The following is an 18,112-nucleotide window of genomic DNA, read 5'->3' as shown; positions in this document are numbered from 1 at the left end:
CTTGTAAAATGTAATGCTGAGGCAGTCAGCCATTGAAGCAGTGATGTGTGCAACAAATTGTACTGCTGCGTCAGCAATAATTGAGTTCTAAATCATATGCTTTTAAATTTGCTTAGGCCAAAGCATGTTTTATCCGAGTCAGAAACAATAATGGATACAGTTTACATCATCTGTTGATCATGCAGCCAGTGCAAAAGTTGTGTGGGTTAAAAATATGAAAATGAAGGGTTGATTTTGAACACACAAATTTTAAAGTGTCTAAAATTGCTTTGGATTTCTGAAACCCCAAGCAATTTTAGACACTTTAATGAGAAAGCTTTACTGTCCTCTCATCAATAACTTTCAGATGCTCTTGAATTTTTGATATTGAAAGAACAAAATAAATGAATGAGCTAGAACAATACAATCAGCTGTTTGTTAAGGAACCAAAAAGCCCCCCCCCCCCCCCCCCCACCAAACATCCAACATTGCCAAAAGAAAGTCAGTCTCCTATACAGACTGCAGATGGTTAATAAGAGCAGCAAAGTTGATCCTGGCAGGAAGCACTGACAAACTGCATGAAATTAAGTCTGGAAGAAAGCAGTCCAGTCTATGTAGAAACAGAAGAAATGAAGTTGTACTTGCTAGGATCCACATACATCAGTGTTATCTTATACATTCTTATCTATTAATATGTTTCATTTGAAAATGTGGGGTGGCCAAATGGTTATTTCAACTGTGCATAACGGGTACCAGACAGTGAATGAAATAGTCAACTTAATACATTACTCACATTTTTACATTTTATTGTGTCACTCTTATTTCTGTTATTTCTTTCTTATTTTTCCTACTTAAAAAAATTTTTTTTCATGGTGCTTAGATGGGTATGAACCTCTAGATGGGGGGGGGGGGTTCAGAATTACTTTAAAGTTCATTAAATTTCAGTGAATTTCACAGCCATTCTGTGATTATTGAAGATGAGTTTCTGATAAATTGTAATTCTGCATAAAATCATCTGTGGATCTTCCAAATAATATATTATTTCATTTCTCCTTCTGTTATTCTAAAAGGACAAACTTTGCAACAATTGTGTACGTTTCCAAATTCTATTTAATCTAGGCAATTTGATAACTGTCTATTGATAGAATGTCTAAATATCATTCCATCAGTTTGTAAAATTATGCTTGTGCTTACTGGAACTTATTTTGGCACACACACATCAGTGTTATCTTATACATTCTTATCTATTAATATGTTTCATTTGAAAATTTGAACCAAACACATATTTTAGCCTAGTCATTGTATAATACAACTAGTTGTGCTGTAAGTTTGTATTTTGGGGATTCATGTTTTTTTTTAAGGATTTGAGAATAAACATTCTCAGCATTACTTTCAATATCCACCTCCCTTCAGAATGTTAGTAGACAACATGTCAGTATTAGTGATTGCACATTCCATTATATATTCTGTACTTGTGCAAATGTTGAGGGGGGGGGACTTTTATTTTTCTTGGAGAAGTCATGGCACCCTTTTTTTTTGACATGTTATAGGTCACATGGCCTTTTTTGCAAATGTATTTGGTATGGGAGTACAGGGTTTATACTGCCAGAATTTTTTTTTTTCCACTAATTAAATCAAGTTAAATTCAAGTTGATTTTTATTTAGGCTTAAATGCAAGGTATATGAAATTTAAAATGGCTTTAATATCATGTCAAAAAAAAAAGCAACAGTGTAAAATCAGAAAATAAGCAAAAGAAACAAAGAAAAGCAATTACGTTAGAGAAAAAATACGAAGTTATTACCAGCCATCAAGTGTAATAAATTTAGTTTAATCCTTTATCCAAGTGTGAGCAAACAAAGTTTGCCCCTGAAAGTATCTTCAGGACTGGGGTAAGGTGGTACAACACCAGAGCACTCCTTGCAAAGGTGGAGTAAGCTACCAACACTCCTATCTCAGTATCTCCCATAATACAAAACACATCTCCTTGTGGATATGTCTAATGTTATGCATTAAGGGAAGGGCCACTACTCAGACTAGTTTAGACTTTTATTGAGGTCTCTTCAGTGGGAGCCAGGCCCAAGTGGAGATACCAGGCAGAAGCATTAGCAGGTCATCTCTACCTATAGGAGTTGCCAAATGGTGTGCCACCCTTTTTTAATAAATTACTCTGGATTTAGAGAAAGATATTGAAAGTTTATTTTTCACTTGGTTAGAGTATAATAAATTTAGTTTAATCCTTTATCCAAGTGTGAGCAAACGAAGTTTGCGCCTGAAAGTATCTTCAGGACTGGGGTAAGGTGGTACAACCCCAGGGCACTCCTTGCAAAGGTGGAACAAGCTACCAACACTCCTATCTCAGTATCTCCCATAATACAAAACACATCTCCTTGCGGATATGTCTAATGTTATGCATTAGACATAATGCATTGGTGTGCCACCCTTTTTTAATAAATTACTCTGGATTTAGAGAAAGATATTGAAAGTTTATTTTTCACTTGGTTAGAGTATAATAAATTTAGTTTAATCCTTTATCCAAGTGTGAGCAAACAAAGTTTGCACCTGAAAGTATCTTCAGGACTGGGGTAAGGTGGTACAACACCAGGGCACTCCTTGCAAAGGTGGAGCAAGCTACCAACACTCCTATCTCAGTATCTCCCATAATACAAAACACGTCTCCTTGCAGATATGTCTAATGTTATGCATTAAGGGAAGGGCCAATACCCAGACTAGTTTCGACCTTTATTGAGGTCTCTTCGGTGGAAGCCAGGCCCAAGTGGAGATACCAGGCAGAAGCATTAGCAGGTCATCTCTACCTATAGGAGTTGCCAAATAGTGTGCCACCCTTTTTTAATAAATTACTCTGGATTTAGAGAAAGATGTTGAAAGTTTATTTTTCACTTGGTTAGAGTATAATAAATTTAGTTTAATCCTTTATCCAAGTGTGAGCAAACAAAGTTTGCACCTGAAAAGGAGTGCCCTGGTGTTGTACCACCTTACCCCAGTCCTGAAGATACTTTCAGGCGCAAACTTTGTTTGCTCACACTTGGATAAAGGATTAAACTAAATTTATTATACTCTAACCAAGTGAAAAATAAACTTTCAACATCTTTCTCTAAATCCAGAGTAATTTATTAAAAAAGGGTGGCACACCATTTGGCAACTCCTATAGGTAGAGATGACCTGCTAATGCTTCTGCCTGGTATCTCCACTTGGGCCTGGCTCCCACTGAAGAGACCTTAATAAAGGTCGAAACTAGTCTGGGTAGTGGCCCTTCCCTTAATGCATAACATTAGACATATCTGCAAGGAGATGTGTTTTGTATTATGGGAGATTCTGAGATAGGAGTGTTGGTAGCTTGCTCCACTTTTGCAAGTCCTGAAGATACTTTCAGGCACAAACTTTGTTTGCTCACACTTGGATAAAGGATTAAACTAAATTTATTATACTCTAACCAAGTGAAAAATAAACTTTCAACAGCCATCAAGTGGGTAGCACTGTTAAAGCTCTTTCTGAGAAATTTTCTCTTGCCACTTCTACAGTTTACACCATTTTAAAGGATAAAGAAAAATATTTGAAAGAAGTAAAAAAATGCACAATCTATGCAGTCTAACATGGTTGTTTAATAAAGAAACTTGTAGTATAATTCCTCATATGGAAAAGCTGCTTGAATAATTAACTAAACTCAACAATTTAACATGCCTATTACCTATGCAATGATTTGTACTAAAGCATTAGCCATTTTTAAAATGCTTATCTTATCATTTAATATTCATTTTATATTTTATATATTCCTTCTCATGAACGTAACTCTTGCTTATAGCATTATTTCTAAGGCAAATAAATTCCTGATTTACAAACAGTTGCCAGGAACCAAGTAATTTATAAAGGCGAAAACTACCTGTTTGTGTGTGTATATATATATTGTGTGTACAATGCTGTGTGATGCTTTATTTCTTCCTTTACATTCTACTGATCCCTTAATAGTTTTACTATGTATGTTAGTAAAATATTGAAATAAAACCTAAATTAGAAAATTATTAAGCAGCAGAATTTTTTAAAGATAAGCATAACTGCATATATCTTATAAAATGTGCTTGTTTCCAAGTATAGGAAATTAATTGTATAATCTTAAAAATTGATTCTTTCTAATCTTTTCCTCTCCCCCACACAAATATATTAAGATGTTAAAGATATTCAGTGTTCTAATTTTTGTGACATAATTATATTGTTTAAAAACACAAATTGCAAATCTTCATAATATTAATTCTAAGGTGGCGAATTGCTGAGGATATTCCACCAGCTCCTGAAGATGATGCTACCAAAATTGAAGAGAATGAGGTAATACCTAATCAGAATAACTCATTAATTCATATTAATTATGTTATTTAAAATTATTGAAATTATTAATTAATATTTTTAATTCAATCATGTCTCTGCTTAAAAATATTTCTCTTTAATACTTAGTGATATAACATCATGCGGCTTGTTCTATTTATAAATGATCTATTGTTAGTATTCCACCTTGTATTTATAGACTGTTCTTGTATTGCCACTGAAGATGGTCTGCAATTTTCAGACCGAAATATTTGGCTAATTAAATATCTTTCTTGTGTGTACGTGCTTATATTATACAATCTTTATGTCACAAGTATCCTTAAAATATCATGATTATATATTGAAATGTTAAAGTTAATATTTGTCATAATATGCTCAAACTGTTCATCAGATGTTTGGGTAAATTGATTTCCTTATACATTGTAATTGCATTTGCACAGACACATCCTCCTACCTTCTTGACCTCTTTATGTTGTGTATTGTTCTAAATTACCTCCATATGAATTTTTGTCGATATAAAATGAAATCTCATTTGTTTGCGACTTTTCTAAAGTCATAATATTTTATATAAGCATTGCTCTTAATTAACAGTGCTTAGTAAATATAACAACCTGAACAATGGCATTTCAGAGACAGAACAATAGAAGCAAAGTATGTCATTTTAAAAACAACGAACCAAGAAAGTTCGTTTATATTTGTTATTACTGTCATGAGAACACTATTAGAGTTATTCAAGAAACAACTTATAAGGAACTAATGAAAAGGTGATTCGAATAATGATATCAAGAGAGACATCCATCGCTTCAAAGAGGAATGTTAATTCTAAAAGATGTTGTTCCTGATAAGTTATTTTAAAAATAATTATTAATTCTTATAAATGAAATGAGTGGAATTTTTTTTGTATTTTTATGATTTTTTAAAACATTTTTTTTTTTTTTTGATTTTACATAATCAAGAAACCCCTGTCTGGACACCAAACATTGCACTTTTGCAAGGCACGTCAAACCTCCAGCAAGCAACTCGTTGGTCTCACACCAGATGAAAAATTTCATCTTCTACTTGGTTGTTTGCCATTGCCATTCCTCCTTTTGGTATGCTGATTAAAGAGGCTATGGGAAGCTATTGGCATTAATGTTGGCAACATTACCTGCACCAAACAAAACAGCATTCCTCCATGACAGGCTTAACCCCCATCCTGCATCCTCTCACTTTGTCAGCTACAAAAGTCGCATACACCATCATCTACCTTCAGTTGTTTAATACAGAGCAGTCCACTCTCATTTCTTGTCCATCTAGACCAGTGATGGCGAACCTATGACATGCGTGTCAACACTGACACACTTGAGGGTTTCAGGTGACACACCTTGGATGTTGAAAAATATTGGTATTCTGATGAAAAAACTAATTTCAATAATTTTAGTTTATTAAATTAATTGTATAATATGAATTCATAGAATGTATATCAATGTCCTATTAAATAAATAGTCTAATATGATATGTATAAGTCAACCATCTATGATTAAGTAGTTAAATTTATAATGCATGTATGCAAGTGGCACATCAACAACATCAATATTTAAAAAAAAAAAAAGATGTTTGACACACCTGGGTAAAAAGGTTTGCCATCACTGATCTAGACTGATGGTTCAAGATTAGAGATCTCTGTTGTGCTTCCTAACATTACCATCTCAAAAAAGATCCCACTCAATCGCAGTAATTATACAGCAGAGTTGTGTACCATTGTGTATTGCTGTAATCTTTGCTATGGAACAATATGACCTTTGCTGTTTTTGCACCAATAAACTATAAGCCAACCAACCAGCAATTTAGCTCACACTTGTGCATATAAAAGAAACTCTTTCTGAAAGTGTGCAATTTATATAGGCTATCTTCTCTCCTGTGTAAAATCCACATCCAGTGTTTGGTGTGTTGCAACTTTTGTTCAAGATAAAGACCACTTAATTTTGATGTTCAGTTGTGTTGGATTCCCAGCCACATTGGAATTACAGGAAATAGCATTGCACATGCAGCTGCTAAATCAGCTCATACTTTCTCAACATACTGTTTCAGTACCATATTATGCCCATATCAGTCAAGGGTTTAATAATCATCAGACCTCAACCATTCACAGGATAAGGTGGTCAGCCCTATGCCTCAGTGTATCCTATGTCTGCAGTGGTGTTGAGTTCTCAAGGCCGGTTTGCCTGCTTTGCAGGATGAAACCCCCCAGATAAAATGGGGAGAAAAACCCTACTGTCCACGTCCAAGACTGGCTAACTTGGCTATGGCTGAGGAAGATTCTTCAGCCCCTCATGTCTCCGACGGTAATCGAATCTAGGGCACTTCTTCCCCAGGCATATGGTTGCTAAGTGCACAGCCACTAGGCTAACCATGCGGACCATGACTACATACAGTTGATAAAATTAATTGTCCAATGGAAGTACTCCTGGCAGGAAGCACTGACAAACAAATTGCATGATACTAAGCCTGAAATTAAACATTGGCAGTCAATGTAAGAACATTGGAGAGGAAGTTAAGTTGTTCTTGCTAAATTCTGCATAGTCATCTTACACATTCTTATTTACTGATGTCTGATGACCCACATATGTATGAGAAATGCAACATCCACCTCGTAGGGTGCTGGCTCTTATAACTATTTATTAATACCTTGTATACATAGGTATCTATTAATACCTTTAATATACAGATACTTAACACTTTGTACATTTTATCTATTTTACTAATTTATCTCCTTATATAACTATTTATTCATTAATACCCTGTGTACTGCTGTAACTTGTGTCCTGACACAATATGACCTTTGCTATCCTTATGCCATAAATCCAAAAATCAATGAACCAATGGCAGGATCTGAACTTGTTGGTTGGAAAGTGGATTTACTAACCACTTAGGCAATCAGGCTGGTTGACTGTATTGACTATATAATTACAACTGTAGCTGGGGGGGGGGGGGTTTGAGTAAATACTATTTCCCAGCATAGATATAATTTAAATTTGGTAATGTTTCACAACTTTCTCTTTATAATCTTTCCACAAAAAATCCACTTTGTGTGTGTGTTTTCCAGTGAATTTTATGTGAGAAAGTGATAACATGCTCAATTCCAGAATTTTCTGACTCACAATAAATATGGTGTTTTCTTTGACAAATCACTACTTCTCTCTCTGATTGCTAGAGTAAGATAAGTTATAGAGGCAAAGTGCTTAATTAACACTAAGGAATGCTAGTTAGTCTGGACATTTTTAGGAAGCATATTGAATACCACTTATTCACAGGGATGGGGGGGGGGGGGGTAGTAATATTACAAAACATTACTGGACCATCGAAATTTGAAAAAATTTGATAGAGCATGCTTATCCCCATAAAGAAAATAATATTAACACTTCATCAGCGTTAAATCACAGTTTTTGTAACTGAGACTTGAAACTATTCTTCTTCTTCTTCTGCAGCTTCTCCCACTTAAGTGGGGATCACTGTTGATAATGAGTCTCCTCCACACCTTCCTGTCTTGGGCTGTTCACTACATCCAAGTTCTTCATCCTCAAGTCCTCTTCTACCAGCTCCCTCCATCTCTTCTTTGGTCACCCACGCTTCCACCTTCCTTGCACATCCATCTGCATGACCCTTCTTCCCACACATTCGTCCTCCCTCATCACATGACCAAACCATCTCAACCTTGCCTCCTGTATTTTCGCTCCTAAGTTCGTAACTTTCACTGTTTCCCCTGACATAGTCATTTCTCAGACGATCCTTTCTGGTTACACCGCACATCCACCTAAGCATTCTCATCTCTGTTACTTCCATCCTGCTGATGTTATTTTTCCTCAGGGCCACAGTTTCTATAGCATATGTCATAGTTGGCCTCACTACTGTCCTATAGATTTTGCCTTTCAGATTGATCAGCACCCTCTTATCGCATAACACTCCAGCCATTTCCCTCCAGTTCCTCCACCCCGCTTGTATCCTGCATCCCACTTCCTTCTCAGCTCCTCCATCTTCTTCCACTGTTGAACCTAAGTATCTAAAGTCTCTCACCTTCCTGATGACATTTCCTCCCAGCTCCAGATCTGTCTCCTGTCCACCGTCCTCTGTGCAACACATATACTCTGTCTTCTGCTCAGTCTCATACCTCTCTCTTCCAGCACTTTTTTCCATCTTTCCAGTTTAGTTCCCGCTTCTTCTCTTGAATCTGCACACAGCAAGATGTCATCTGCATACAACATTGTCCAAGGTGCATCTTCTGTCACCTCCTCTGTTACCACCTCCATCACAATATTAAACAGAAACGGACTTAATGCTGACCCTTGATGCAAGCCAACTGTTACTTGAAAACTTTGTCTGTCCCAGACAGGTCCGAACACTCGTCTTCACATTTCTGTACATTTCCCGCACCAACCTGACATATTTCTCCGGAACCTTCTTCTCCCTCAGACACCTCCAGACTTCTTGCCTTGGCATTCTATCGTATGCTTTCTCCAGATCAATAAATGCCAGATGTAGCTCCCTTTGTTTCTCTTGATACTTTTCCATCATCTGCCATAACCCAAAGATAGCATCTGTTGTTGATCTACCAGGCATGAAGCCAAATTGTTCCTTTGCAATCTTCACCTCCTTCCTCAATCTACCATCAAGAACTCTTTCTAGGATTTTCATTGTGTGGGTCATCAACTTTATTCCTCTGTAATTTTTACAGTCTTGTGCATCCCCTTCACCCTTGTAGATGGGGACAAGAGTACTATCCCTCCATTCCTCGGGTATATTTTCCTGTTGGCAAACTTTCATGAACAGGTCCCACAGCAGGTCAATTCCCTCCTCCCCCAGTGCCTTCCATGCCTCCACTGGAATTCTGTCGGGGCCCCCTGATTTTCCATTCCTCATTCTCTTCGTGGCCTCCATTCCTCATCATCTTCTCTGTGAGTCCTTGCATTTTCCTCATTCAAAAGTCCCTCAAAGTATATTTTCCATCTGTTTCTTATGTCCACATCCCTCCATAATACTCTTCAGCGTCTTTGATCTGCCTCACGTGTAAGATGTCCTTTGCTGCTTTATTTCTACATTTTGCTAGTTGGTAAATTTTTCTCTGTCCTTCCTTTGTTTCTAATTGACCATACAGATCTTGATATGCCATGGCCTTCGCCTGTGCCACAACTCTCTTGGCTTCTTGCTTTCTCTCTGTGTACACCTCTCTGTCCTCTTCCACTCTTGACTCATCCCACTTCTGCTTTGCCTTCCTCTTAGCTGTCACTTCCACTTGTACATTATTATTCCACCACCAACCTTCCTTCTGCTCTCTAATCTTTCCAGATGTCTCACCAAGCACCTCGATTGCACAGCTCAGGATTATTTTTGAATTATGTTTCCACCAATCTTGTACACTCTCCAGTCCATCCGGAATCCTCTCTAACACCCTGAAAAATAGACTTGAAACTATTCTGCTCAATTAAAAATATATTTATTTTTAGGAATCTTTAAGAATTTATCAATGTCACTTTACATTTCATCAAAAAGACAGAGGTCTTGAGGCCCACTTCCCACATCTGTGATATAGGTATATATCAAACTTACCATTCGTTTTGTTGATTGGTATCTCTTCTCTCTGTGCAACAGGCTGTAGATTCAGTCTGTTATGGCTTAGACGTTTTTAATAGCTTTTATGTGGTAAACAGTTCTTGTTATAAAGTAAACTTCTCACCCATTGGAGGCCTGTAGTAGCTTAAAAAAGGTGTGCTTTGTGTGTCTCTGAGTTCCAGATTATCAATTTTTTTTCTCAATGTCATTTGTTGCTGATTAGTTCATTTTAGCTATATATAATAAAATCATCCAACAAATAGTAGTCTAAAAAAGCTATGATTGGACAAGGTTATGATAATTGTTAAGGAAATGATTATTATGGACTGAGTTCCTCTATAAGACCATTTCAGTATGCAACTCACTGCCACATGGTAGAAACAAAATATTTTGAGCTCTCCTATTTGCTGCATGCTTGAACTTGGCTGCACACATTTAATCATGCTAATATTATTGTTACTCAATATCTTTCAGTATGCTAAAGAAAGCTACATGAATGACTGTTCTTTGTAGAGCAGAGTGGGAATCCTATGACTCATGTTAAGAATTGGTAGTCATTTATAAAGAAAGGCATGTATATAACATGCTTCTTTTGTTGTTTGTTTGTTTACACATACTCTACCAATAAAAAGTAGGTGTGGTAGGATTTTCATTAAATTACATGAGTTTGTAAATGTCATCTTTAGAGTTAAGTTGAAAAGCATTTTTTTTCCCCTCAGAAAAAGTTAAGTTGAAAAAGCCAAAGCTACAGTAGCAAACAAATTAATCTGAACAAGCCAAATTTTTGTTTAGTTTTTGTTTCAGTTGACAGTAATTTTGGTTTTGGTTTACTATTTTCAGTTTTGATTTTTGTTCACTATTTTGCATGCTGTGTGCTTTAACTGTCTCTACAATGTTTATTAATACTGTTGTGCATTTTTAATAGTGTGTAAACAAGTTGACATCCATAATGTTTTATTCATTTTGTGTAGCTATAAAATGGATACATCTCCAAGAAAGCATTCAAAAATATGGTCTCTTTCTCAGCACACATCCATGACTCAAAGACAAATTGCCAATGAGTGTGATGTTGGTTTGGGTACTGTTATGCAATTTTAAAGAGGTTTAGGGAGACAGGTACCTTTTTCTCCTGACAGAAAAGGAAATTGTGAGCAAAAAAGGAAAACTAGACTTACTCAAGATTGTCTGCTGTAGACTTAAATAGAGACTTGGTAGCTAGTGGGAATTAATGTTTAACATGACAGTCCATCGAAGATTGTTGGAAGTAGGGAGGACTGCCCACAGACCAAAAAAGAAACAACTGTTGATGAAGGCTATGCAGAAAAAGAGGCTCCAGTGGGAAAAAGCATACAAAGATTGGACTGTTGAAAAGTGGAAGAAGGTCATATTCTCAGATAGAGCCATTTCTTTGTCCTAGGAGATTGAATACCCTATGTTCACAAATCAGCAGCTGAGAACACTTCTCCCACCCATCTTCAAAAAGCTTCTAAACACCCAGCTGAAAACATATTTGGGATTGTTTTACACATGACAGTCCAGGATCACTTGTGCCTGTTGATGGTATGACGAAAAGTGACTAATACTTAAAAATATTGGAGAAAAAAGTGGTTCCACAGATCCAGAAAGACAAATCATCTTCCAACAGGATTTTGCTCCATGCCACACTTCAAAACAAAAAAAAAAGTGGAGGAGTTCCTTGAAAATTGCATCCAATTGCTTCAGTGGCCAGGTAACTCTCCTCGTGACATTAATCCAATAGAAAATTTGTGGCCATAATGAAAAAGAGACTTGTAAAATTAAATTGTGTTGCAAAGAATAACTTAATATTATCCATTATAAAAGTATGTTTTCAAGATCCAGAAATAAGAAATATGTGTTCTACGTTGATAAAGTCCATGCCTAAGTGAATTAATGGACTTATTAGGAACAGAGGAGCATATATAGATTATTAGGTAAAGTTGGAGTTATTTTTGTACTTATTTTCTTTCAAAATTGAAATTTTTCTTTAAAATATGTGTGTTCGTATTAATTTGCTTGCTACTGTATCTCAGTTTAGTTTTGTACAAATGTTCCTGAAGTCTGTCACAATTCTTGCTGTTTCTTATATCAATAAAAAGTTGCCTGCCCCTGATCTAGACTAGCCCATTCTCTATGCTGCATATACTATATGTTGCCAGCCATTCATGGAGAAATAACAAAAAAAATACTAATAAATAAATGATAGAAGTTTCAAAGTATATAGCAAGCTGTTAATGCCACTGTGCTTATTTAATATTCCTTTATTTTTATTTTCATTATGTGTAATGATTGCAAAAATATAGTCATATCTCCTACCTCAAGTAAATATTCCATTTTGGGAAACAGAAGCCACTAATAACAACTAGATTAGGTGCTATTGTTATATTTTAAGAGTGAGCTTGATTACGCCACATGTTTTCCCTCGCGTATATCCAACCTATATATTAATTTCAGTCGTGGACTATAACAACATATATGATTTTATTTTTAGTTGGTTAGAATGTTTCAGATTCATATCCATGATGGTGCATTAATATATACAATAATAATATATACAGTAAACATAAATATATACAATAGATACAACCTCTGTATATTAAATAATTCTCTTCATCTTTCTAAGGAGATCTGATATTTCTTATGGAATTATCATCATCAAATTCCTGATATATATATATCCCCAAGGGATGTACAGGATACGATAGTACTCATGAAAAATTTATATCATTACTAATTTTCCTATTTACAATTTTTCTCCAAATCAGTCTGTTACTTGTCAAGACGACAATATTATCAGGTCTTGTATTTCTGTCTTCTAAGGCACTTTTTACTGTATCAATCTGCCTATATCTTGGTCTTCCTCTGGGTCTTTTTTTCCAGTAAAAAAAGGTTGGTAGAGAACAAAACAAGTGTTCTCTACCAACCTGGTAGAGAACACTTGTTTTGCTAATCTTTCCTTTTCCATTTTGCTTAAGTGACCATACCACCTGAGAGTCTGTTACCTGTCAAGACTCCAATATTATCAGGTCTTATATTTCTGTCTTCTAAGGCACTTTTTACTGTATCAATTTCATTGATATTCATTGATTTTCCTGCCAACCCTACAGAGAACACTTGTTTTGCTAATCTTTCCTTTTCCATTTTGCTTAAGGGACCATATCACCTGAGATTAGCTCTGCTAATGCATTCCTGGATGCTGATAATATCAAGTTCTTTCCTAATATCCTCATTTTAAATATGATATTGCCATTGATGCCATCTATTCATGCCCCTAATCTTTCTCAGTAGGACTCTCATATCTGCGGTCTCTAGTCTTTGGTCAAGTGTTTTACTTCTAACCCAACTCTCAGATCCATAAGTTAAAGTTGGTTTGAACACTGTCTTGTATACAGCTAATTTAGTGTTTTGGCTGATTTCTCTCTTATTCCATATAAATTTATTCAGTTGACTTCCTACCCTACCAGCTTTATTGATTCTGTTGTCTATTTCCATATTTAATTTACCATCTTCACAAAAAATTGTGCCTAAGTAGCTGAAATGTTTTACTTGTTCTATAAGTTCTCTATTCACAATGCAGTTGATATTTTCAATGTTTCTGCCTATTGTCTTTGTCTTTTTAATGCTGACCTTCATACCATATCTATTACATTTATTCAATTTAGTCAGGGAATCTTGCAGACTTGTAGCGGATTTATTTAGAAGTATCACATCATCCGCATAAAGCAAAGAGCTGAGATTAACGCCTCCAATTTTGATATCAGGTTTAATACCACTTTCCTTCATAATGTGATCCATATAGATAATGAATAAGAGAGGGGATAATTTACATCCTTGTCTGACACCACATTTAACATTAAACCATCTTCCTGTACTTCCTTCAATTCTAACTGCTGACTTACAACTCAAATAAAGACTAAGTATTGTTTGATATAATGCCGCCTTAACGCCATATAACTGTAACGTTTTGAAAAGCTTCTCTCTTGGCACCTTGTCATATGCCTTTTCCAGATCTACAAAACTTAAAATACTAATCTTTGTTATATTCCCATGATTTCTCAACTATCTGTCGATAGACCTCCACATAGCCTTCAAAAGCTATGTGGAGGTCTCCTCTCAGTTATATAGCTTTGACCCTTAAGCACCCCAATGGAATTAAAAGTAGTAAATTAATTTCTAACTTTTAATACATATAAAGAATATTTAAAGCCATTCTCTCAAAGGAGATCTGATATTCCTTTTCTCTATAGAATTACATAATATGAGCTCAGTAATAATTTCTCATATTCTGACTCTCACAGTCAAATTCAATACTGAGAGATAACATTAAATACTTTTACAAAACAAACTGAACATAGCATTAGCTGAAAGTTCTGTAGTTTCACTTGGCCATATTGAAATTTCCTTTTCAGCATCTATTTTATCACTGTTCTATATATCTTCCCTTATTTATTTTTTACTCACTCATTCAGTCTATCTTTTCTCTTAAGTACAACAGCTGAAGACCTCACTTGACCAATATACTTGAATATTGTCTTCTAATTTCCTTAAGCAAGTTTCTTTAATGCATCTGTCTTTCATTTTCTGAAGTAGGCATAAAGAATAATTGCTCAGACAAATATGTTTAATTGAGCGGTTTCAATTGCATTTCCAATAAAAAGAACTTCACTGCTGTTTCTATCTTGCTCCTTGGAACATATATCGCTTGCTTCTCATATATGAAGGTTTCTGATACATTATACTGTCCATCAATTATTAACTTCAGAGGTCTGTTTCTTTGAAAGAAATTAAAGATGCACATAAAAACTCCCGAGATTAGAGAACTTAACTTGGTAGTTTATTATAACTTTCTGGCTCCCCTTCCTTGCTTGCCTATACTTTTCTAACTAGCATTCCAGTTACCCCAACAAGCAACAGCTGTTCTAAAAACAATAACTAACACATATCTGTTACCGATATTCAAAATGAAACTCAAGTGACAAAATGGTTGCCATTATACAATGTTCGCATGTTGTACAGTAATAGTGACATACAAACAATACTGTAAACAAATATACAAATTACATACATACATCATTATTTTCATGTAACTCCTTAAGGATTACAACGTATGATACACAAGTTTACTACTTATAACTACATTTAAGTTTCTTTTATATCACTGTTGCTTAACCACATGGCAGCTCTGATAATACTGATAATATAATGCATTACTAAATGCAAACACATACATACTATATATATATATTTTTAGATTACTTTATCATATAAAAAACATTCCTTATTAAAATTTTTACTAAGCATATATAAAACTGTAAAAAATGAATATAATAAATAAAACAATTACGTGAGATTTTTACACTATGTTGGAGTTGGTGGAATAAGGTTAGCTAATTCTCTTCCAATACACTGAACTCCAAACATGGAACCTGTTGAAATGATTTTTTGTTTACCAGCCCTGCACTGCTAAAACAGAAGTTGAATATTGGCTGACTTTTGTTTTCTACCTAACCATCATAATATACAGTAACAAGCCTTGGATGTGTGCTATATAGACTAGTATCATCAACTCTGATTACCATTTCAGTAATCATTGCCATCTTGTAAGAGAAATTCGAGTTTCTCTTTAGCCATGTATCCAGCATAAATCCCAGCATGTCAGAAAATATGGAACCCAAAATGGTTTGAGCTTTTTGCTGAATTTTTATCTATCACAAAACCAAATTCTGTCTAGTTCTTATCACTTCAAAACTATTTGACATTAGACTTCTTAAGCATAATTACTTTGAAATATTTGGAATTTATGCAACTGCACATTCCACTTTAAAAATTGAAGGTAGCATGGTGGAGGCAGATTATTTTTTTGAAGTTGGAGAAGGATTATTCAGAGTTAATTGTGAATAATGTCCAATTTTAGTATGGGGAATAAAATGCCAGTTTTTCTTTCTGAAATTGCAATGTTCAAATATATATTTTATGGTTGGGACAGGTGGTGTGTGTCTCTTTTCCTGATGTCATTCCTGCAATTCAGTTAAAAGCTTGGGTTTATGCCACTTGAAAACAGTAGTGGAATTTGCAGCTGTAGGAGCTAGTAATTACAGTAATCCCTCAGTTATTCAACCACAGTGGAAGAACAGTTTGCTAGTTGGATAGCTGAAGGTACAATTACATGATGCTGTATCAGAAGTCATTTAACACACTAACCCATTCAAGGGTCAGTTAATTGACAGTTATTTGAACAAGCCTTCAGTTAACTGACCCTAAAACATTAAAAGAGGTATTTGTTAGTACATGCTAAGAACTTTTTAACATACATTGTTTAATTTTTCAGGTGGATGATATCTCAGATGAATCATTTCTGATACGACATCAGAGGTGTGAAGAAGAGGAAAAGAAGCGATTTTTAGGGTTTTTACACCTTCCATCACATGGACGAGCTAGATTTAGAGGACGATTTGAAAGTAGAGCAGATAGCAGTGGTGCCAATACTCCAGACCCACCATCACCTCATCAACCAGATGTCCTGGGTCAGGATTCTAATTCTGGGCCTGCAGGGGGCCCTTATTCTCCTGCAATATCTCCTCCTGAGACTCCTATTCCACTTTCATTTTTATCTGATGATTCCCAATCATTTGCCTGTGCAACCTCTGTATCTCGCTTAGAAAGGAAGCGTGCATCAATCTTTTCAAAACGTGAACGATCCAGTGAAGAAACTAAGTTTCAAGAAATCGAAGATGTATATATTCCACCTTATGAACCACGTGTGTTTCCATTATTGGATGAAGAATATGAAGAAATGCTAAAAACTTCGCATCACCGTGAAATTTACAATCCAGTTGAAAACCTTCGCACTAAAGATCCCAGCAGTCCGGATTCACCTGGAAGTTCATCTAGTACAAGCTCAGCAATTGAAGAAGACCCAACAGACCCAGAGTGGACTGTCATAACACCTGATAAAGGACCACTGCAGTCTCTAGTGCTTAAATTAGCTAAGAGATAGGTTATAGCACATTATTAAAAAAAATGGTTTAAAAATCTCGCATTAAAATCTTATGATACCCTAAGAAGCAGGGTACAGGTGAAGTGGAACAGGAAGACAGAGTTCAAGAGCCCTTCTGAGTTTCCTCAGAGTGTTTAGAGGAAAGCTAATGTTTTTATTTAAGGGTATCCGCTTGACCCATTCTTCGTTCTTTGCATCAGATTGAAATGTTTGGTCTTCACAGAAAAGTTATTCCCAACAAACAAATCGAATATCAAGTGTGTATAGTGCTTGACTTAATGGTGCACCTGTCAGGTGTATCCTCCATTGTTGGTGGCCTAGTGTTCAGTAGATATTGGTACCAAAAAATTATTGCCCTTCCTGTGATGTGTTGTTCTTTTCAGGTACTGAGCACTTCTCCAATGCATTATCACACTACTTCTGCATTAACTACAGCACCTGTTACATATACCAATGTAGCCAAAGTGTAATGTACAGTAACAGTGAATGTTCAGTTAAATTCATCTGCTGGTGAGTTATAGGGCACACCACTGTCATGTACTTATGTATATATTTGCTGTTTACTACAGTTTATTTTCTGCATTTTTCTTTACGTTGCTAGTGTAAAGTCAGTCAGATGATAGTGATTGAAAGTTTACTTTAATTTTAATGTCATTGTTAGTCTAGTTCATTACTTAAGAATTAGTTTGGATCCCTTCAAGGGTTGTTGTCTAGTGTTTTCATTACTGTTCATAGTTAACAGAGTAAGTAAACGAAAAATGTCATTCCACTTGCTATGTTCTAAGCTCATATGTATTAAAGGCATACCATTTGCACTTGTAGTGCTACATTTAGACAGTTTATTTGCAAGTATTATAACAAATCATTTGCATTTATTCAGCGTACATATTACAGTTGTCAGTCTACAAGCAGGGACAAGGATTTTTAGACAGAATGAATGTTGTTCATCACAGGATTTATTTATAAGAGTGGCTATTTTTAAATCACATTCTGTTTAAGATTCATCTTGTACGATTTCTATAATCTTTAATCAAAAACTAATGTAGATATATGAGTGAGAGAAACTAGATATAAAAAGGCCCCACACCCAGAGTCAAGTCTTTTATCACTTCTCAATTAGACAGTCCTTCACTAGAGAATCATAATTCCAGAATGTCAAATTTACATAAAACAGCATACACACACGCATGGTATAG

General features: G+C 35.3%; 1 protein-coding gene across 1 annotated transcript in view; it reads left to right on the top strand.

Annotated features, from left to right (window-relative positions):
- The window catches only part of nsl1 (non-specific lethal 1), a 187,728-nt gene extending 169,983 nt beyond the window's left edge, over positions 1-17,745 (top strand). The window contains exons 8-9 of the mRNA XM_090404984.1: positions 4,252-4,318; positions 16,248-17,745. Of these exons, the coding sequence (XP_090261110.1) occupies positions 4,252-4,318; positions 16,248-16,916 (736 nt within the window). The 3' untranslated portion in view covers positions 16,917-17,745. The remainder of the gene's footprint in view (positions 1-4,251; positions 4,319-16,247) is intronic.
- The last annotated feature ends 367 nt before the right edge of the window (positions 17,746-18,112 follow it).

The sequence above is a fragment of the Typopeltis vanoorti genome, chromosome 15 (genome assembly GCF_054136105.1).
Source record: "Typopeltis vanoorti isolate ZY-2024b chromosome 15, IOZ_Tvanoo_1.0, whole genome shotgun sequence".
Lineage (NCBI taxonomy): Eukaryota > Metazoa > Arthropoda > Arachnida > Uropygi > Thelyphonidae > Typopeltis > Typopeltis vanoorti.
This window is presented reverse-complemented; position numbering and strand designations above follow the sequence as displayed.